We start from the raw sequence: 21496 nt of genomic DNA on the forward strand, positions 1-21496 counted from the left end.
CCGGCCCTGCTAAGCTCAGCTATTGGTCCCGTCTTCTGTCCAGACGCCCCGGCCATCACGTGTAGTGTGTCTAGGTAGCCTCTGAACACAGCCTTCTTAGTCTGCAGATTCCTGCTCTGCATCAGGATGACATGTTTGTTAGTCATCACCTGGTTTTAAAGAACTGATGTGCTCACTGTTACCAAAACTTTTTTTTTTTTTTTTTGAGGCAAGGGTCTCACTCTGTGGCCCAGGGTGGAGTGCAGTGCTGTGATCTCTGCCCACTGCAACCCCAGCCTCCCGGGTTCAAGCGATTCTCATGCCTCAGCCTCCTGAGTAGCTGGGATTACAGACGCACACCGCCACACCTGGCTAATTTTGGTATTTTTAGTAGAGACGGGGTTTTGCTGTGTTGGCCAGGCTGGTCTCCAACTCTTGGCTTCAGGTGATCTGCCTGCCTCAACCTCCCAAAGTGCTGGGATTATAGGCGTGAGCCACTGCATGTGGACCAAGACGACAATTATGATTACAGAACATGACAGTAGGAACTTCCTGAGGCACAGGACTTGCAAAGGCAGTGACACATTTTTATATAAATTAACTTTTATTTCTATAACATAGAAAAGGTATAAATAGGACTTATGTAAAAACCAATCACCTGCACACACAAATTATGTGAAATTAGTTTATATATCTCTTTAAACCAGAGGGAGGAGGAGGCAGCAGGATGAGGCCCACCTGGCCCACCATAAGGCTTTCCCCAGATGCTGTCGTGTATTAATAGCTTCTGCGGTCAACCAGGGTCATCTGCCAGGCAGTGCCTCAGGATAGGGTGGGGGGGGTGGTGACGAGGTGTGAGGCTTCTGGGCACGGCTGTGAGGGAGGCACTTGGTGGGAAACATGCCTGAGATGTAAACAGTCTCATCCTCACCGAGAAGGTGGGACTTGTCGCGGGTGGGACAAGCCAAGGTTCCCGCAGCTCCCAGCTGGCTCTCCTTCACATGCTTGTCTGATGTGGTGCAGGAACAACAGGCAGGCGCGAGAGGTTTGTCTGCAGAAGGGAAGTCTGAGGGAGCAGCCGCCATGGATGTCCCACCCAGTGCTGGCAAATGGTTCTATGCACAAGGGGTGCAGCTCAGTGGTGCTGACGGTGGAGCTCACAGAGCTCCTGTATTCTCAAGGTTTGGATACATTCTGGGAGGGATGAACTGGTGTAAGAGTCACATAATACGTGGAGGGGTGTAATAATCCAAAAAATGTAGCAAAACACCTTCTATGCCTATGAACCTGGGTTGGGGGAGCCGCGAACAAAGTCCAAAGCTCTGCCACACGGGCCAGCAGTGCTCATGTCTGCTGGCTGATCCTCCCCAAAGCCTCTCCTGCCACCTTTTTTTTTTTAAAAAAAAAAAACTAAACTAAATGGTCAATACTGCCAACTCTCTTGATAATGACAAAATGTTTGCACCGGATGCCTGCAGGTGTGTGTGTCGCTCCACACTAGTGGATCCGTAGTGATATAGCTGTGGGAGGCACTCCTGGGTTGAAAATGAAGGCAATTATCAAATTACTGTCAGTCTTGACTGAGTCACCTCTAGAGTTTATGCTTTCAGCCTGAATTGAAATGAAGACAATTATATACAATTCTCACATAATTGATCACAAATGTGATCACAGCCACTCTGACTAAGATTGGTGCTGGCCAATCTGCTGTGAGGGAATGAAGAGAGGAGAGGAACTGCAATGTCAGTCCCTGATTCTACTGCAAGTTTCCAAGCACAGGAAATCCCACTCTAGCTTCAGGAGACTATATGTGACAAGAACATGACTGTGCTTTAAATCACCTCTCAACCATGCTAAGCTGTGATCCCTCACCAAGTCTATGAAACCTGGAAAAGGAGTAGAGTGCATGGGGTGTATGTGTTTTATAAATTCAGGGATCATTCCAAAAGGGGCAAACTATTGCTTTTCGTGTGTGTGTTTTATAAATTCAGGGATCATTCCAAAAGGGGCAAACTATTGCTCTTCAAGTCTTGGGGCAGGGAGGGGAAGGGGAGGCCACTGTCCGCTCCTGAAAGCTCCGTGGGGAGAAAGGCTCCCTGCCTGATTGTTCTGTCATTCACATGCCAGCTTACTGTCAAAGCTAGAAAGACCGATGCCAAAGGCCTGAACTGCGCAAAGTGGGTAGTTGTAGTCCAGTGTGAACACGTCATCTGCCACACGTCCAAACTGCATGACTATATAGTCAGCTAGAAACAGAAGGAAATCAAGATGTTAGAATATAATGTGGTTGCACTAGGGGAAAACTTTTTTTTCTTCCTTTCCTGAGATGGGGTTTTGCTCTGTCGCCCAGGCTGGAGCCTAGTGGAATGACCACAGCTCACTGCAGCCTTGACCTCCCATCCCAGGCTCAAGTGATCCTCCCACCTCAGCCTCTTGAGTAGCGGGAACTACAGGCAAGCACCACCATGCCTGGCTAATATTTTACTTTCTGTGAAGATAGGGTCTCAGTGTGTTGCTCAAGCTGGTCTCAAACACCTAGGCCAAGTGATTCTCCTGCCTCGGCCTCCCAAAGTGCTGGGATTACTGGCCCAGTGAAAACCTATTTATGATACAGAAAGAATCCTCCAAATAGGCCAGTTAATCACGAGGTTTCTGTAGAATAGAGAGCGGCTTGCTGGGAGCGCCACAAGCTCCGTAGGCTAGAGGTGCCAGGAACCTTTACTGGGGTCACTTGCCTTTGTTCCCCAAACAACCTACTCTAGGACTTCTCTGAGTTTTTTTTTTTCTTTTTTTTTGAGACGGAGTCTCGCTCTGTCGCCCAGGCTGGAGTGCAGTGACGCAATCTCGGCTCACTGCAGCCTTGACCTCCTGGCTCAAGTGATGCTCCCACCTCAGCCTCCCAGGTAGCTTGGACTACAAGTGCCTGCCACCAGGCCCAGCTAATTTTTTCTATTTTTTGTAGAGATGGGGTTTCACACCATGTTGCCCAGGCTACTCTTAAGCTTCTGGTCTCAAGTGATCTGCCCACCTCAGCCTCACAAAGTGCTGAGATTACAGACGTGAGCCATGATGCCCAGCCAGCTTTTCTGATTTGCTATAGCATATCTCTCACACTCCTCTCCCCTCCTCAACACAGTGATTTACAGGTTTTCTCTAAAACTGTAGTTTCATCTTTCCAAAGAAATCCTCTCTCTCCTCCATGATTATCTCCTGACTATCATTTCCTATTGCATACAGGGAATGTGCATTTCCCATCTTGTAAGAGTGTCTATCCTCCTCTTCCTACCCAACCCTTCCTGGAGGCTTACGGTCATTTTTGTGCACTATCTGGAAGTTCTTCACTGATGCCTGAGTGACCCGGCCACGAAAGTTGAGGACATAGGACTGGGTGTCACTGTTCCAGACGGGGGCCTTGTTGTGCAGTTCAATCAGATTTTCCATAGTTTTGTTCTGCCACCTTGAGAGCAAACTGTCATGGTTCTGTCCAAAGGGAAAATCATTACTTTGTAACTGACAACCCTACAACTCTACAAGGTAGAAGGTAGAGGAGGAGAATACTTTCTCCATTTCAGAAAGGGTAAACCAGAAGCAAAGAATGAAAGCCAACAATGAAGACAGGTTTTTAAATTATTCTATTTTTTTTTTTTTTTTTTTTTTTTGAGGCAGTGTCTCGCTCTGTGGCCCGGACTGGAGTGCAGTGGCCAGATCTCAGCTCACTGCAAGCTCTGCCTCCCGGGTTTACGCCATTCTCCTGCCTCAGCCTCCCGAGTAGCTGGGACTACAGGCGCCCGCCACCTCGCCCGGCTACTTTTTGTATTTTTAGTAGAGACGGGGTTTCACCGTGTTAGCCAGGATGGTCTCGATCTCCTGACCTCGTGATCCGCCCGTCTCGGCCTCCCAAGTGCTGGGATTACAGGCTTGAGCCACCGCACCCGGCCTAAATTATTCTACTTTATCCAGCATTTCTCTGACGAAAAAATGGTTTCAAGGCAGCGACTCTGCAACTGCTCTTTTTTTTTTTTTTTTTTTTTTGAGACGGAGTCTTGCTCTGCCGCCCAGGCTGGAGTGCAGTGGCCGGATCTCAGCTCACTGCAAGCTCCGCCTCCGGGTTTACGCCATTCTCCTGCCTCAGCCTCCCTAGTAGCTGGGACTACAGGCGCCCGCCACCTCGCCCGGCTAGTTTTTGTATTTTTAGTAGAGACGGGGTTTCACCGTGTTAGCCAGGATGGTCTCGATCTCCTGACCTTGTGATCCGCCTGTCTCGGCCTCCCAAAGTGCTGGGATTACAGGCTTGAGCCACCGCGCCCGGCCTGCAACTGCTCTTATCCTGAGGTTCTGGAGGGGCAGCTCTCCTAAAGAAGGGTATGGAGCCACGCTCCAGTGTGGGGCTCTGGAAGCTCAATTTTTTTTTTTTTTTTTTTTTTGGTATTAATCTCTCGGTATTGTACTACGGTCTTTTAGAGTCTTTTGCTGATTTAAATATGTTCTTACTCACGTTTTGTGGCTGATATGAGATCTGCTTATGATTCAGTGTCATTCCAGGAATGATTACAGACATTTTCCTAGGACCTTTAAATCCAAGTACGTTCGTCTCCTGGAAGATAGGAAAACAAGGCAGAACTTGGAAACAGGAGAAAAATAGAGACCACATTCTTTTATAACATGAGACTTTCTTGGGAACGTAAGATGCTTACAATATCAGGTGTACTGGCCAGGGGTGGTGACTCACGCCTGTAATCCCAGAACTTTGGGAGGCTGAGGTGGGCAGATCACCTGAGGTCAGGAGTTTGAGACCAGTCTGGCCAACATGGTGAAACGCTGTCTCTACTAAAAATACAAAAATTAGCCAGGCGTGGTGGCAAGTGCCTGTAATCCCAGCTACTAAGGAGGCTGAGGCAGGAGAATCGCTTGAACCCAGGAGGCGGAGGCTGCAGTGAGCCGAGATCGCATCATTGCACTCCAGTCTGGGCGACAAGAGTGAGACTCTGCCAAAAAAATAAATAAATAAAAAATATAATAAATCATGTGTACCAAAAATAATTTTATTACTTTGCTGTAAACAGAGAGTCAAAAACAGGAAAGTAATATATCTCTTTATAACTCTTTTTTTTGTTGTTTTGTTTTCCGAGACAGAGTCTTGCTCTGTCGCCCGCGCTGGAGTGCAGTGGCGCAATCCCCACTCACTGCAAGCTCTGTCTCCCGGGTTCACGCCATTCTCCTGCCGCAGCCTCCCGAGTAGATGGGACTACAGGCACCCGCCAGCACGCCCGGCTAATTTTGTATTTTTTTTTTTTTTTAAGTCGAGACAGGGTTTCTCCATGTTGGTCAGGCTGGTCTCCAGTTCCCGACCTCAGGTGATCCACCCATCTCGGCCTCCCAAAGTGCTGTGATTACAGGAGTAAGCCACCACGCCCGGCCTCTTACTCTTGAGTCTTAAATGAGATTTGAGATAACTGTGAACAAACTGCCCAACTTTGTCAGCACCAACACATATTTATTTCCCAGTGAGGGCATGGCACTAGATTACATACAGTGAGAATGAGTTGTGGTTAAATAAGGCCCGCACTAGATGTTAAAAATGCCTGTCAAGCCAAGCAGATTATTCTTATTTTATTTTGAGACGGAGTCTTGCTCTGTCACCCAGGCTGGAGTGCAACCTCTGCCTCCTGGGTTCAAGCAATTCTTCTGCCTCAGCCTCCCGAGTAGCTGGGGTTATAGGTGCCTGCCACCACGCCTGGCTAATTTTTTTATATTTTTAGTAGAGACGGGGTTTCGCCATGTTGGCCAGGCTGGTCTCGACCTCCTGACTTCAGGTGATCCACCCACATCAGCCTCCTGAAGTGTTGGGATTACAGGCATGAGACACCGCGCCCGGCCGATTATTATTATTTTTTAAACAGGATCTCATGCTGTCGCCCAGGCTGGAGTGCATGGCGTGAACACAGCTCACTGCAGCCTCGACCCTCCTAAGACTCAAGTGATCCTCTTGCCTCAGTGCCTCCAGTAGCTGGGACTCCAGTGACTGCCACCACGCCCAGCTAGTTTTTGTATTTTTAGTAGAGACAGGGTTTCACCACGTTGCCTAGGCTGGTCTCTCCTGGGCTCAAGTGATCTGCCGGCCTCAGCCTCCCAAAGTGCTGGGATTACAGCTGTGAGCCAACAACCCCAGCCAAGCTAAGCAGATTATGTACGAAAGCTATAGAGGAAAGACACTTTACATCCAAGTGTTGAAGTCAAATGGTTCTCAGGCACGTAGATAAGATCTCATGGGAGTCAAATGATGGGATTCATTTCAACTTAAGAAAGTTGAGACTTTGTAATTAAAAAACCCAGCTGAGATGGGTCAATTCCTTCTTGCTTTCTCTTACTCAACAACTCTTTGAATACCTACCGTGTGCCAGGCCATGTGCTAGTATGGATACAGCCATGAGTAAGAGTTCACAAGAATTTACAAACTGGTGGAGACGGTTCATGTTGAACAAATAATAACAAGTACATGTGGGTTACAAATGCCACAAGGACACAGACAAAGGAATGTCAACCACATCTAGTGGAGTACATCAGAAAAGACTTTGAAAAGGCAAAAGGCAAGAAAGAGGAAAAGGGAAGCATCTCCAAGGAGGAAAGATGAGTGTGGTTGGACAAAGGAATCACAGGAGGGCTGCTTGGCTAGAATGATGGGGAGCGGGGTTGAGCCAATAGAGGAGTCTGAAAGCAAATGCTGCCATGTTAGGTCTTACACAATGGGTAGTCACGAAAAGATTTGAAGCAAGGCCGGGCGCGGTGGCTCAAGCCTGTAATCCCAGCACTTTGGGAGGCTGAGACGGGCAGATCACGAGCTCAGGAGATCGAGACCATCCTGGCTAATACGGTAAAACCCTGTCTCTACTAAAAAATACAAAAAACTAGCCGGGCGATGAGGCGGGCGCCTGTAGTCCCAGCTACTCGGGAGGCTGAGGCAGGAGAATGGCGTGAACCCGGGAGGCGGAGCTTGCAGTGAGCTGAGATCCGGCCACTGCACTCCAGCCCGGGCGACAGAGCGAGACTCTGTCTCAAAAAAAAAAAAAAAAAAAAAAAAGATTTGAAGCAGAACAGGAGGATTAGCTAGAGCCTTGTTTCAGGAAGATTCATTTGGTAGCAGTAGAGAATGAGCTAGACAGTTCTCAGGTCTTTCCTAGGTGTGAAATAAAATGAAAAAGTACAATAAAACAAATAATAAGATGAAATTTAAGGCCGGGCGCGGTGGCTCAAGCCTGTAATCCCAGCACTTTGGGAGGCCGAGACGGGCGGATCACGAGGTCAGGAGATCGAGACCATCCTGGCTAATACGGTGAAACCCTGTCTCTACTTAAAAATACAAAAAACTAGCCGGGCGACGAGGCGGGCGCCTGTAGTCCCAGCTACTCGGAGGCTGAGGCAGGAGAATGGCGTAAACCCGGAGGCAGAGCTTGCAGTGAGCTGAGATCCGGCCACTGCACTCCAGCCTGGTGGCAGAGCAAGACTCCGTCTCAAAAAAAAAAAGAAATTTAAAAAGAAGTGACCTATAAATGCCAAAAAGAGGAAAAAAATAAGAAAAAGATTAAAATGAGAAAAAAGAGAATGAACTAGATAGGAAAAGATTAAAAGCAAAAAAAGATCAGCTTTAATTTATTGTAACCTTTGGCCACTGGATAAGAAGTCAAGGTCTGAACTAAGTGGCAGCAGGAAAAAAGAAGAGGAAATAAGGGAAGAAATATTCTGAGAGTGAAAAATAATTGAACTTGGCAATTCAAATAACTAAAATACATGGAGAAAATGGTACAGCAACAGAAATCAGAAATAGAAACAAGCTTGGGAGGGGAGGGTTTTTTTTGTTTTTTGTTTTTTTTTGAGATGGAGTCTCGCTCTGTCGCCCAGGCTGGAGTGCAGTGGCCGGATCTCAGCTCACTGCAAGCTCCGCCTCCCAGGTTTACGCCATTCTCCTGCCTCAGCCTCCCGAGTAGCTGGGACTACAGGTGCCCGCCACCTCGCCTGGCTAGTTTTTTTTTGTATTTTTTAGTAGAGACGGGGTTTCACCGTGTTAGCCAGGATGGTCTCGATCTCCTGACCTCGTGATCCACCCGTCTCGGCCTCCCAAAGTGCTGGGATTATAGGCTTGAGCCACCGCGCCTGGCCAGGAGGGGAGGTTCTTTAGCGACACTAGGTGAAACGTGCCAGCAGGACATCAGAAGGGCAGGAAGTGGGCCTTGGGAAAGCAGCACTCACATAGGAGATGGCAGCCAGCTCCTGCCGGGTGTGGGCCGCTCCTACCAGACCCCGGCCCTTGATGGGGCAGATACCGTGGTCGTAAACTGTAAACTTGGTCCCCATGAGGTTGGATCTGGAGTCAGGAGAAAAAGTCACCATAATGATCGGTAATTTTTTTCTTATACAAACACACTCTAAGAGAAGGAAAATGGAAGCCTATTTTCCAAATGTCTAAATGTTCATCATCACTTTTTCAAAAATACCCCATTAAAGCAAGGAAGGAACTGAGATTTTCTTTTAACTTTTTATTTACTTGTTCATTCATCTGAGACAGGTTCTCGCTCTGTCACCCAGCTGGAGTGCAGTGGCAGGGATCATAGCTCATGGCAGCCTCAAACTCCCAGGCTCAAGCCATCCTCCCACCTTAGCCTCCTGAGTGGCTGGGGCTACAGGCCAGCACTGCCATGCCTGGCTAATTTTTAAACTTTTTGAAGAGATGTCTCAATGTGTTGCCCAGACTGGTCTCAAACTCCTGGCCTCAAGTGATCCTCCAACCTCAGCCTCCCCAAATGCTGGGATTATAGGCCGAAGCCACCACACCACGCTTATTTTTTTATTTTTCTGAGACTCTCATTCTGTTACCCAGGTTGGGGTTCAGTGGTGCTATCTTGGCTCATGGCAACCTCTGTCTCCTGGGTTCAAGCAATTCTTGTGCTTCAGCCTCCTGGGTAGCTGGTAGCTGGAATTATAGGTACGCGCTACCACACCCGGCTGATTTTTGTATTTTTAGTAGAGAGGGGGTTTCTGCCATGTTGGCCAGGCTGGACTCTAACTCCTAACCTCAAGTGATCCACCCGCCTTGGCCTCTCAAAGTGCTGGGATTACAGGTGTGAGCCACTGTACCCAGCCTTTTTTTTTTTCTTTTTTTCTTTTCTTTCTTTCCTTTTTTTTTTTTTTAAGATTACAACATCAATACATGCTAGTTGTAACCAAGATATGAACTGTTCTGCAACTATAGGAATAAGACTATCAGAAAGAATAGGACAGGGATCTAAGGTTGCTTTCACCTAAGCTTGCCGACATAATTTTCTCCTTCACGAGATAAATCAACTGGATCAATGGAGATAAGGTAGTTGGCTGTTTTGCTCTTTTTCCGCTTTCTAGCTGCAAGAAGAAATATCTGGGAAAAGAAAAAGTGTCAGTCAAAAATGAAGTCGAGAGAACCCACCCCGCCCCTGGCCATGGTTGTCGTACCTACTCATTCAGCCAGTGTTTAGCAAGTCCCCAGCATATGTCTAGGCTGTTAATCTTTGGGTCTTTATCCCTTTTTCTAACTCTCTTATCAGAATTCACTATCAGGCTGGGTGCAGTGGCTCACCCCTGTAATCCTAGCGCTTTGGGAGGCTGAGGTGGGCGGATCACAGGGTCAGGAGATCGAGACCATCCTGGCTAACCCAGTGAAACCCCGTCTCTACTAAAAATACAAAAAATTAGCCGGGCGAGGCGGCGGGAGCCTGTAGTCCCAGCTACTCGGGAGGCTGAGGCAGGAGAATGGCATGAACCCAGGAGGCGGAGCTTGCAGTGAACCCAGATGTGCCACTGCACTCCAGCCTGGGTGACAGAGTGAGAGTCTGTCTCAAAAAAAAAAAAAAAATTCACTAACAGGGTTTTCTTCCTGTACAGTTTTTCTAAATTCACTAGCTTGAGTCTCCATATGATTAGTTACAACTTCATCCCTAAAAACTTCCAGTTAAAAAAAAAAATCTCCAAAGCTGGGCCAGGTGGCATGAGCCTATAATCCCAGCTGCTTGGAAGGCTGAGGTAGAGGGATCACTGGAGTCCAGGAGTTCAAGGCCAGCCTGGGCAACCTTGCAGAATCCAAAAAATAAATAACAATCAATGTTCATTCAATGCCATGATTAAGAGTCTTTCCAACTTTAGGAGAGACAGGATCCTGAATACCTTCCCATTCTTTACTGTGATGGCTTTCTTTCTTTCTTTTTCTTTTTTTTTTTTTGAGACAGGGTCTCACTCTGTCACCCAGGCTAGAGTGCAGTGGCGCAATCACAGCTCATTGCAACCCTTGGCTCCCAGGTTCAAGTGATTTTCCTGCCTTAGCCTCCCGAGTAGCTGGAACTACAGGTGCATGCCACCACTCCTGGCTAATTTTTTTATTTTTTGCTAGAGACAGGGTCTCCCCATGTTGGCCAAGCTGGTCTCGAGCTCCTGTCCTCAAGGGATCCACCCACCTCAGCCTCCCAAAGTGCTGGGATTATAGGCGTGAGCCACCGCACCTGGCCTGTGATAGCTTTCTAAATGCCATGGGGACACAGACAAAGGAATGTCAACCACATCTGGTGGAGCACATCAGGAAAGACTTTGATTAGGCAAAGGGCAAGAAGGGGCAAAAGGGAAGGCTCTCCAGGGAGGAAATACTCTTTTTCTCTATATTGCTGTTGTTTTAAACCACTGTGACTTCAATGGCATGAATACCATCCTATGTAGGCATCCTTCCTAAACTCTACTAGACTAGGACCATAATAGGGAAGCAGGAGAGTGGCAGTGGCTAAGCAGGAAGACTTTAGAATTATGCAGAAATAGGTTTGAATTTGGCTCTGCCATCACTTAGTGCAATTTGGGGTAGGTAAGTCACTCCCTAAGCCCCAGTTAGTTACCTCATCTTTAAAACAGATGAGAAATCCTACCTAACAAGGTGGCTACAAGGATTACAGGTGATAATATATATAAACATATATGTACATGGTTGTTCTGTTGTAAACACTCAATAAATGGTGGTTAGAACAATTAATACCTACTATCATTATCTCATTTCTAGGCTCTTAAAATCATCTCTTAAGACCTGGTATTAATATAAAATTAATAAAGTTCATCGGCACATATTAAATTGGCTCAAACTTATAAAATAAATTGGAATTTCTAGGGTGAGAAACAAGACATTTAACTTGTATGTCCTTCTGTCTTTCTAATCCATCCTATTCCCTAAAACGCGCTGTCCTTCCACAATGTCATGTTTTATCATTAAAAAACAAAAAAACAAAAAAAAAACCAGTAGCATCCAAAAACTACATCATGGGAGACAGGTGAAAACTTACATTACAAAATACCTGTAAAATTACATTAAAAAATACCTGTCCATTTTCCCACATTGTGGATAAAGCTCTTATTTGTGGGAGGGTAGAGCTTGCTGCCTATTAGACCATGAGCTCTTTGCAGAAAATGAGAACACAGCATCTGGGGATTGAGAGATACAATCTGCTTCTAGCTGCCTTGGTCTAATACCAGAGTTAGTTCCCTAAGGCCCATCAACAATCTATTCCCACAACATTCTTCTCTCTCTCAAGAGTTTTCTTAGAAATCAGTTCTCATACCTTCTGATTTTCTTCTTTTTCCAAGTACATATAGTAGGTGGGGAAGAGGCCCCGATCCATTCCCTTTTTATCCCGGATTATCCGACATCTTACTGTGACACCTTGAGGGGCAGGACTATACACAAAGTCCTCCAGGTCGTCTATGTCTCCCAGGAGGTTATCAGCTGGTTGGGCTGCAGTAGCAGAACAGGAAGTGCCTGTATCCTGAAAGGACAGCCATACATGAGCGACAAGAGGCCGGGACTCAAAATCTGATTCTCTTTGAGAAACACTTAGTGGACAAAGCAACTTAGTAATTTACCCCTGTGTCTTCAGTCTTCTGACAGAATAAGGAAAACTGAAAGGTTAAATAAGGATATGAATATTGAGAGTAATGAAGAGCTAACTATGCAAATGGGACAAACCCTCACAATAGCTGACCTGAGATAGAAAAAATTAGATCATAAGCTAAATTTGAGCTTAAACTTCTGAAGGAACCCTCATTCACTAATGGTATTTAAATACTGAAGATATGTTTGAGGGCTGGGAACGGTGGCTCACACCTGTAATCCCAGCACTTTGGGAGGCTGAGGCGGGTGGATCACAAGCTCAGGAGATCGAGACCATTCTGGCTAACATGGTGAAACCCCGTCTCTACTAAAAATACAAAAAATTAGCTGGGCGTGGTGGTGGGCGCTTGTAGTCCCAGCTACTCAGGAGGCTGAGGCAGGAGAATGGCGTGAACCGGGAGGCGGAGTTTGCAGTGAGCCGAGATCGCGCCACTGCACTTCCAGCCTGGGTGACAGAGTGAGACTCTGTCTCAAAAATAAATAAATAAATACATACATACATACATACACACACACACACACACACATACTGAAGATATGTTTGAGAAAGAGTCAAGTTAGCTCTAACGGAAGAAGTTTCAGAACTACATACAGTTGAATTCTGGCTGGATGCAGAATTTGGTCTTTCTAAACATGCTGACTGGGATCTTCCATCAGTCTCCTCATCGAAGTTCACACTTTCAGAGATACCTAGCAGAAAAGGAGGAACTGTTAGCACTGCCAACACTGGTTTACAAAAGGTCTTTGAAACAAAGATAGTTTTAATTTTTTTGCTTAAAACCTTCCTAACTATTCTGACCCTAAACACAACTATTTTGTCCAAATACATAAAACAGGCAAATTCATAGAGACAGAAAGTAGAATAGAGGTTACTAGGGCCTGGGGGCAGGGGAGAATGAGGAATTATCTTGAATGGATGTGAAGTCTCTGGGATGATGAAAAAGTTCTGGAGTTGGATGGTAGTGGTGGTTGCACAACATTGCTAATGTACTTAATGTCACTGAATCTCACACTTAAAAATGATTAAACTTGTAAATTTTAGTCAGGGCAGGCTGGGTACAGTGGCTCACACCTGTAATCCCAGCACTTTGGGAGGCTGAGGTGGGCAGATGACGAGGTCAGGAGATCGAGACCATCCAGCTAACATGGTGAAGCCCCGTCTCTACTAAAAATACAAAAAATTAGCCGGGCATGGTGGTGGGCGCCTGTAGTCCAGCTACTCGGGAGGCTGAGGCAGGAGAATCGCTTGAACCTGGGAGGCAGAGCTTGCAGTGAGCTGAGATTGCGCCACTGCACTCCAGCCTGAGCAACAGAGTAAGACTGTCTCAAAAAAAAAAAAAAAAAAATTTAGGCAGGGCACAGTGGCTCACACCTGTACTCCTAGCACTTTGGGAGGCTGAGGCAGAAGGATTGCTTGAGGCCATGAGTTTGAGATCTGTCTATATAAAAGGTTTTTTTTTTTCTTTCTTTCTTTTTCTTTTTTTTTTTTTTTTGAGACGGAGTCTCGCTCTGTCGCCGGGCTGGAGTGCAGTGGCCGGATCTCAGCTCACTGCAAGCTCCGCCTTCCGGGTTCACGACATTCTCCTGCCTCAGCCTCCCGAGTAGCTGGGACTACAGGCGCCCGCCACGTCGCCGGCTAGTTTTTTGTATTTTTTAGTAGAGATGGGGTTTCACAGTGTTAGCCAGGATGGTCTCGATCTCCTGACCTCGTGATCCGCCCGTCTCGGCCTCCCAAAGTGCTGGGATTACAGGCTTGAGCCACCGCGCCCGGCCCTCTCTGAAACTTTTAAGACAAGCAAATTGGACCCACTTATGGGGACATAACCTGCCAAACTGACACTTCTTAGAATTCAATCAAAACAGCACTTAATGGGTTTTATAGTCAAGATGCAACCTGTTGAGACATGAAAAGGCATTAATTCATCTGGCACTGAAAGGCCAGTTCTGAGAAAGAATACAGCCACTTCACAGAGCAGTGCAAAAGCAGACAATGTGGTATTTACAGTCAGGGATGAAGAACTAGACTAAGAATCAGAAAATCTAAATCTGCCACTTTTCAGCTAGTTGACTCAAGGTAAGTAATTTAGCTTTGGTTAAATAGAAAATTATTTTTGCTCTAACTCATCCTATCTGTCCAACCCACATCTTTTACTTTCTTTTGTTATAAAAATAGTGGTAGTAAAATAATAGGAAAGTACCATGGTCACCTTCATGTTAAAGACAGGAGAACTGAGGCAGAGAAAAGTGAAGTTGTATGCTCTTCTTCCCAGCCAGAAGTGGCAGAATAGAAATTCAAAACCAAGCAAGCTGGCCCAAGAGCTGTGCTCAAATCCATGTCACCAAATTGCCTTTCCTACACCATACACTCTGGTCACCTGGCCCTGTTTGCACAGAAATGTCATGTTTTTACACCTAGCCTTTGCTCATGTGATTTATTCTGCCCAAGTTTGCCTCCTAACTAGCAGTATGATCTATGACACATTACTTAGCCACTCTAAGAACTTTTTTTTTGAGACGGAGTCTTGCTCTGTCGCCAGGCTGGAATGCAGTGGCGCAATCTCTGCTCACTGCAACCTCTGACTCCCTGGTTCAAGCGATTCTCTTGCCTCAACCTCCTGAGTAGCTGGGATTACAGGCATGTGCCACCATGCCCAGCTAATTTTTGTATTTTTAATAGAGACAGGGTTTCACCATGTTGGCCAGGGTGGTCTCGATCTCCTGACCTCGTGATCCACCTGTCTTGGCCTTTTTTTTTTTTTTTGAGACGTAGTCTTGCTCTGTCACCCAGGCTGGAGTGCAGTGGTGCAATCTCGGCTCACTGCAAGCTCCGCCTCTTGGGTTCACGCCATTCTCCTGCCTCAGCCTCCCAAGTAGCTGGGACTACAGGGCCCCACCACCATGCCCAGCTAAATTTTTGTATTTTTAGTAGAGATGGGGTTTCACTGTGTTAGCCAGGATGGTCTCGATCTCCTGACCTCATGATCTGCCCGCCTCGGCCTCCCAAAGTGCTGGGATTACAGGCGTAAGCCACAGCGCCCAACCCTATTTTTTTTTTTTTTAATTAATTTTTATTTATTTTTTTTGAGACAGGGTCTCACTCTACACACAGGCAGCAACAGAATCCTGGCTCACTGTAGTCTCAAACTCTGAGGCTCAAGCAATCCTCCCACCTCAGTGTCCCAAAGTGCTGGGGTTATAAGCATGAGCCACTCCGCCCAACCCAGTTGTTTTTTTTTTTTTTATTTTTAGAGACATGGTTTCATTCTGTCACCCAGGCTGGAGTGCTGTGGCATGATCATAGCTCACTGCATCCTCAATCAGCTGGGCTCGAGCAATCCTCCCAGTACAACCTCTCAAGTAGCTGCGACTACCACCACACCCAGCTAATTTTAAAAATTTTTTTGTTAGACACTGGGTCTTGCTATGTTGCCCTGGCTGGTCCTAAACACCTAACTTCAAGCAATCCTCCCACCTCAGCCTCTTTAAGTGCTGGGATTACAGGTATGAGCCACCATGCCCAGCCTTCTATTACTCCTTAAAGTCCCAATTCCTGATGTGATCTATTAGGTCCCATATAATTAGAGCCTACTTCCCTGTCCTGGCTCATCTCTCTACATCCCCCTTCCTGCTCTATGACCACATGCCCTGAGCTGCTGCCATGATGAACTGGCCAGCACCTCTTCCTGAATCAGGCACTAGCTCAAATATCACTTTATCTGGGAAGGCTCCCAAGCCTCCAAATGGAGTGAGGCGTCGGGTTCTCTCAGCATCTTGATTTTGTAGCTCTAGCCTATTTAAGTGCATGAAGCTTCAATTAGAGTGAGTGCTCCATGAGGGCAAGAACCATGCTTACTCACGTACCCTAAGTACCTAGAATGTTGCCTGAGATAGGGATGTACTCAAAACATACTTTCTTACTTTACTTTTTTTTGGGGTTGAGACAGGGTCCTGCTCTGTAACCCAGGCTGAAGTGCAGTGGCGCAATCTCAAGCTTAGTGCAATCTCCGCTTCCCAGGCTCAAGCCATCCTCCTGCCTCGGCCCCCCAAGCAGCTGGGATTACAGGTGTGCATCACTGCACCCAGCCAATTTTTTTTTTTTTTTTTTTGCATTTTTTGTAGAGACAAGGTTTCTCCATGTTGCCCAGGCTGGTCTTGAACCCTTGGACTCAAGTGATCTGCCCGCCTCAGCCTCCCAAAGTGTTAGGATTATAGGCATGAGCCACCATGCCTGGACTCAAAACATACTTTCTTTTCCTTTCTTTTTTTTGAGAAGAAGTTTCACTCTTGTTGCCCAGGCTGGAGTGCAATGGCGCAATCGTGGTTCACTGCAACCTCCGCCTCCGAAGTTCAAGTGATTCTCCTGCCTCAGCCTCCTGAGTAGCTGGGATTACAGGCACCCACCACCACACTTGGCTAATTTTTTTATATTTTTAGTAGAGACGGGGTTTCACCATGTGCTGGTCTCAAACTCTTGACCTTCAGGTGATCCACCCAACTTGGCCTCCCAAAGTGCTGGCATTACAGGTGTGAGCCACTGCGCCTGGCCACAACATACTTTCTAAATAAGTGAATATACGAATTTGTTTAAACGTTCATTTATGATGCCATTCTGTGGTATATGAGTCTCCTGATTCATATATCCCACGACCTAGCAATGTTTGCCTAATGCAAAGAAGGTACCCAATAGATATTCATTATTGGGCTTCAGTTTTCTCATCTGAAAAGGGGATGCTTAATCCCTTCTCATTATAAAATTATTTTTCTAAAAAGGAAAGAAGACTACAAGGGACCTTTGAAATGTATGGGAATATTTATGGAAATGAGAGCTCCAACTAGAAGAAAGGCTATCAATCATCACCAACTATGAAATGGAGGTGGAGCAGAGGGGTTGAGTGACAACTCTGTGAGAAGAAGAGGGTGGGAACTGAAAATAGTCAAAAAGAGAGAAACAGTCATCTATGGTAGCTAGTATTTTATATTTAATTATCTTCTTTTTCTCAGGCAATAGTATAAATACTACCATTGCTGACAATTACCAACATTCAGATGTAAAAGATGCTTAATACTGTCACCCCTGTGAGGCCCTAAGCCATGAGTAATTTTGAGTCATGTAGATTGTTAACCACACTGAAAAGAAAGGAAAAGATTACAAAGGAGGAAGAGGACAAATTGCTTTAAAATCATTACCAGTCCTCACCATGCTTTTGGAGACTCTCCTGAAGCCCTGGCTTGGAAGCAGTATCCACGGTGTTTTCAGCATCTTCTTCCAAAGCAGGGGAGCTTACTGATGGAGTGTGCACTTCATCTGGTTTCAGGACAGCAGCTGGACCATCAATACCTAGGGGACAAAATAAAATGAATTTTAAAAAAGGAGCAAAGTATTATTCATTATTTAGTTGGGTAGATTTGGCATATGTGATCAGAATGAAGAACTACCGAATCATTTTATCTCCCCTCCTTTCTTAACATCCATAAGAACATGTGTTAAGAGAGTAGGTCAGAACTGGTGTTCTTTTTTGCTGAGACAGGATCTCACTCTGTCACCCAGGCTGGAGAGCAGTGGTGTAATCACAGCTCACTGTAGCCTCGACTTCCTAGGCTCAAACAATCCTCCCACTTCAGTACCCCAAGTAGCTGGGACTACAGGTGTGTGCTACTACGCCTGGCTAATTTTTAATTTTTTTGTAGAGATGGAGTTTTGTTATGTTGCCCAGGCTAGTTTCAAACACCTGGCCTTAAGCGAGCCACCTGCCTGGCCTCCCAAAGTGCTGGGATCACAGGCATAAGCCACCATGCCCAGCCTGGTGTTCATTTTAACATGCTCTGTTACTACAGTAATATGTACTTGTACTTTAGTAACTGAAGTAATATGTACTTCAGAAACTTAAGAATGAGACCAAGAAAACAAAGTAGGTCCTCCACAGTACAGATCCTGTCCAAGCCAATAGCTCAGGTGGCTTGATTTAGAGGAACTTACAATCTTATTCTTCCTCCACCCCTCACCATCTCAGATGGTCCTTTGAACTATCTATTGGAAGAATGGATGCTCTCTACCTATTCTGGGCTTCATGATTCACCTCTGCCATGATTGAACAATCCAAAACTCTTCAAATAGGTCATTCTCAACTCATTCATCCGGCATCTAGAAAACAACAGTTCTTGCCGGGCATGGTGGCTCAAGCCTGTAATCCCACCACTTTGGGAGGCCAAGGCAGGTGGATCACCTGGGTCAGGAGTTCTAGACAAGCCTGGCCAACATGGTAAAACCCCGTTTCTACTAAAAATAAAAAAAAATTAGCCAGGCGTGGTGGCAGGCGCCTATAAACCCAGCTACTCAGGAGGTTGAGGCAGGAGAATCACCTGAACCCAGGAGAAGGAGGTTGGCAGTGAGCCAAGATCATGCCATTGCACTCCAGCCTGGGCGACGAAAGCAAAACTCCGTCTCAAAAAAAAAAACAAAAAAAACAGTTCTAAAATGGACACAAACCTTAAGGCATCTTGCACTGATTGTATTGCTTTTATTCTCCTCAAAGACCCCAAATGTGTTTATAAAGATTTGTGAAGGTACCTAGTAATGGTGCTAATAATATTGTCCCTTCGGTCCGTCTGAGAATCCTCCTGCCTTCTAGGTGTGTGAAAACTGTACCCCAGCAGGAAGTGATGCTGCCTAAATACACACCATGGAAGATGACATTGCTGTGGGGAGTGTGACAGTTCACCAAGGGAGTCTGCTCATCACTGGCCCTTGGCTTCGCCCGCCGTAGCCTGGCTTCTGGATTGGGCTGCACCATAAATGGCTCAAGGCGCTTTTTCCTCTGCCTCTTCTCAAGTAGTAGCCGCTGGGAAAAAAGCGATATGTTAGCCAGCAAGTAGAGTTTCGACATGACCTAGCCACTTCCAGCATTTCATTTGTTTTTCACTGATCCTCACAAAACATCTTGTAAATTATTTTTTCCCCATTTAAGAAATGGGAAGGCCGGGCGCGGTGGCTCAAGCCTGTAATCCCAGCACTTTGGGAGGCCGAGACGGGTGGATCACAAGGTCAGGAGATCAAGACCATCCTGGCTAACACGGTGAAACCCCGTCTCTACTAAAAAAAAAAAATACAAAAAAAAAAACCAGCCGGGCGAGGTGGCGGGCGCCTGTAGTCCCAGCTACTCGGGAGGCTGAGGCAGGAGAATGGCGTAAACCCGGGAGGCGGAGCTTGCAGTGAGCTGAGAACCGGCCACTGTACTCCAGCCAGGGCGACAGAGCGAGACTCCGTCTCAAAAAAAAAAAAAAAAAAAGAAAGAAATGGGAAAACTGAGGCACAGAGAGGACTAAGGATTCAATCATTTCATTTAACAAATACTTTTGAACACCTAACACCTATAAAGATCTATTTAAAATCAGATGATGCATTTTTTTTCTTTTTTTTTTGAGACAGAGTCTCACTTGGTTGCCCAGGCTGAGTGCAGTGGCACCACCACAGCTCACTGCAGCCTCGACCTCCAAGGTGTGCCCAATCCTTCTGCCTCACCCTCCTGAATAGCTGGGACTACAGGTGTGCGCTACCACGCCCAGCTAATGTTTGTATTTTTGTAGAGACAGGGTTTCCCCATATTGCCCAGGCTGGTCTCAAACTCCTGAGCTCAAGCAGTCTGGTGCCTTGGCCTCCCAAAGTGTTGGGATTACAGGCGTGAGCCACTGCACCTGCCTCACACAATGCATTTCCAACCAAGTCTACTAAAGAGGTATGGGAACCATCACAGCATTATCACAATGTGATTACAAGCTCAAAACATACAAACACACATGCACGGGGGAAAGATGGAGGAGCACAGCAAGGGTGGTTTCTTCAGAGGTAGACTACGGCATGATTATTTTCTCTTTTCTAGTCTTTTTTTTTTTTTCAAAGTTTTCTTATTTTTGTAAATGGAAGAAAAAAACTTTATTATTCTCTAAAACTCAAATTATTTCCATGTTCTAATTAGTTAAAGAGCAGTAAGTTTGGCATTCTTGTTTATCTTATATAATTAGGAATCAAATTTGGATCAAGGGTGAGAAGAAAAAATGGCAGTTGGAACATATCAAATACAAAGCAGTCAACTCTATGAATAAAAGCAAGATAAAGACTATGGTAGCAAGAAAAGTCAGGAAAAACGGATGACCATGAGAAGAAAAAACCAATGAAATGGAGAGTACTAGCACATAGTACTAGTACCTTTTGGCAAATAAGGGCTTATAATATATAGCAATTATTATGGATCTGAGATAACTCAGAATAGGAAAAATGTTAAGCCCCATGCTAAAAAGTAAAGACATGATTAAAAAACAAAGATATTATAACCCACTTACTACTGTTTTTCAGGCAAAAGAAGCCATCTGTTTACTTTTTTCCATTGATACTGTTTCTAAAAAGTGCCTCCAGGAAGAAGAGTCACTCCAAGGGGTGAGACTATCAAAAAAGGAAGTGTGTTTTTCCTGAACTGGCCTGATGAGAGCACACTGATTAATTCAATAGCTCGTGTATAGAGGGAAAAGACTGGGGAGTTAAGATAACGTGCCAATACGGAATATACCATCAAGAATGAATAGGTGTTAGAGCAAGGACTAGCTTATGTTTGGAGATTTTTTTGAGATTTCATGAACTACCATGAATAGAAGGACCTTAACCCAGGAACACCAAATACACAGGAGGCTATGATGACTTCCGCCAAATGGAATTGGCCAGTAAGATTCTTCTAGCAGCCGGGAGTGGTGGCTCACGCCTATAATCCCAGCACTTTGGGAGGCGGAGTCAGGCGGATCACTTGAGGTCAGGAGTTCGAGACCAGCCTGGCCAACATGGTGAAACCCTGTCTCTACTAAAAATACAAAAATTGGCCTGCATCTTGGTGTACGCCTGTAATCCCAGTTACTCAGGAGGCTCAGGCAGGAGAATCACTTAAACCCAGGAGGTGGAGGTGTGGTGAGCTGAGATTGCGCCACTACACTCCAGCCTAGGCAACAGAGCGAGACACTGTCTCAAAAAAATTTCTTCTAGCAACCAAGAAGTCTTGTATAATGGATACAAAGTAACTTGCTGGCCAGGCACAGTGGCTCATGCTCAGTGGCTCATGCCTGTAATCCCAACACTTTGGGAGGCCGAGGGGGGCGGATCACCTGAGGTGGGGAGTTCGAAGCCAGTCTGACCAACATGGAGAAACCCCATCTCTACTAAAAACACAAAAATTAGCCAGGCGTGGTGGCGCATGCCTGTAATCCCAGCTACTTGGAGGCTGAGGCTGGAGAATTGCTTGAGCCTGGGAGGCGGAGGTTGCAGTGAGCTGAGACTGTGCCACTGTACTCCAGCCTGTGCAATGATAGTGAAACTCTATCTCAAACAACAACAACAACAACAACAAAACCAGTAACTTGCCTGAAAAGATGGTAAATATTAAGTACTGAAATCATAAGAAACTGCCATATCTTATCTATATGGCCACAGCTATTTCGTCTCACACATACAGCCTGTGAAATGATTGATGAAACAAAAACGCATACTGTGGGCTGGGCGCAGCGGCTCACACCTGTGATCCCAGCAGTTTGGGA

General features: G+C 45.9%; 1 protein-coding gene across 1 annotated transcript in view; it reads right to left on the minus strand.

Annotated features, from left to right (window-relative positions):
• Window positions 1-564: 564 nt before the first annotated feature.
• Window positions 565-21496, minus strand: part of TULP3 (TUB like protein 3) — a 47443-nt gene continuing 26511 nt past the window's right edge. Inside the window, exons 3-11 of the mRNA XM_033223207.1 lie at window positions 18603-18762; window positions 17121-17261; window positions 12516-12613; window positions 11595-11798; window positions 9273-9385; window positions 8224-8338; window positions 4475-4573; window positions 3288-3459; window positions 565-2225 (exon numbers count right to left, since the gene is read on the minus strand). Of these exons, the coding sequence (XP_033079098.1) occupies window positions 2092-2225; window positions 3288-3459; window positions 4475-4573; window positions 8224-8338; window positions 9273-9385; window positions 11595-11798; window positions 12516-12613; window positions 17121-17261; window positions 18603-18762 (1236 nt within the window). The 3' untranslated portion in view covers window positions 565-2091. The remainder of the gene's footprint in view (window positions 2226-3287; window positions 3460-4474; window positions 4574-8223; window positions 8339-9272; window positions 9386-11594; window positions 11799-12515; window positions 12614-17120; window positions 17262-18602; window positions 18763-21496) is intronic.

The sequence above is a fragment of the Trachypithecus francoisi genome, unplaced genomic scaffold (assembly GCF_009764315.1).
Source record: "Trachypithecus francoisi isolate TF-2019V2 unplaced genomic scaffold, Tfra_2.0 Lachesis_group11, whole genome shotgun sequence".
NCBI lineage: Eukaryota > Metazoa > Chordata > Mammalia > Primates > Cercopithecidae > Trachypithecus > Trachypithecus francoisi.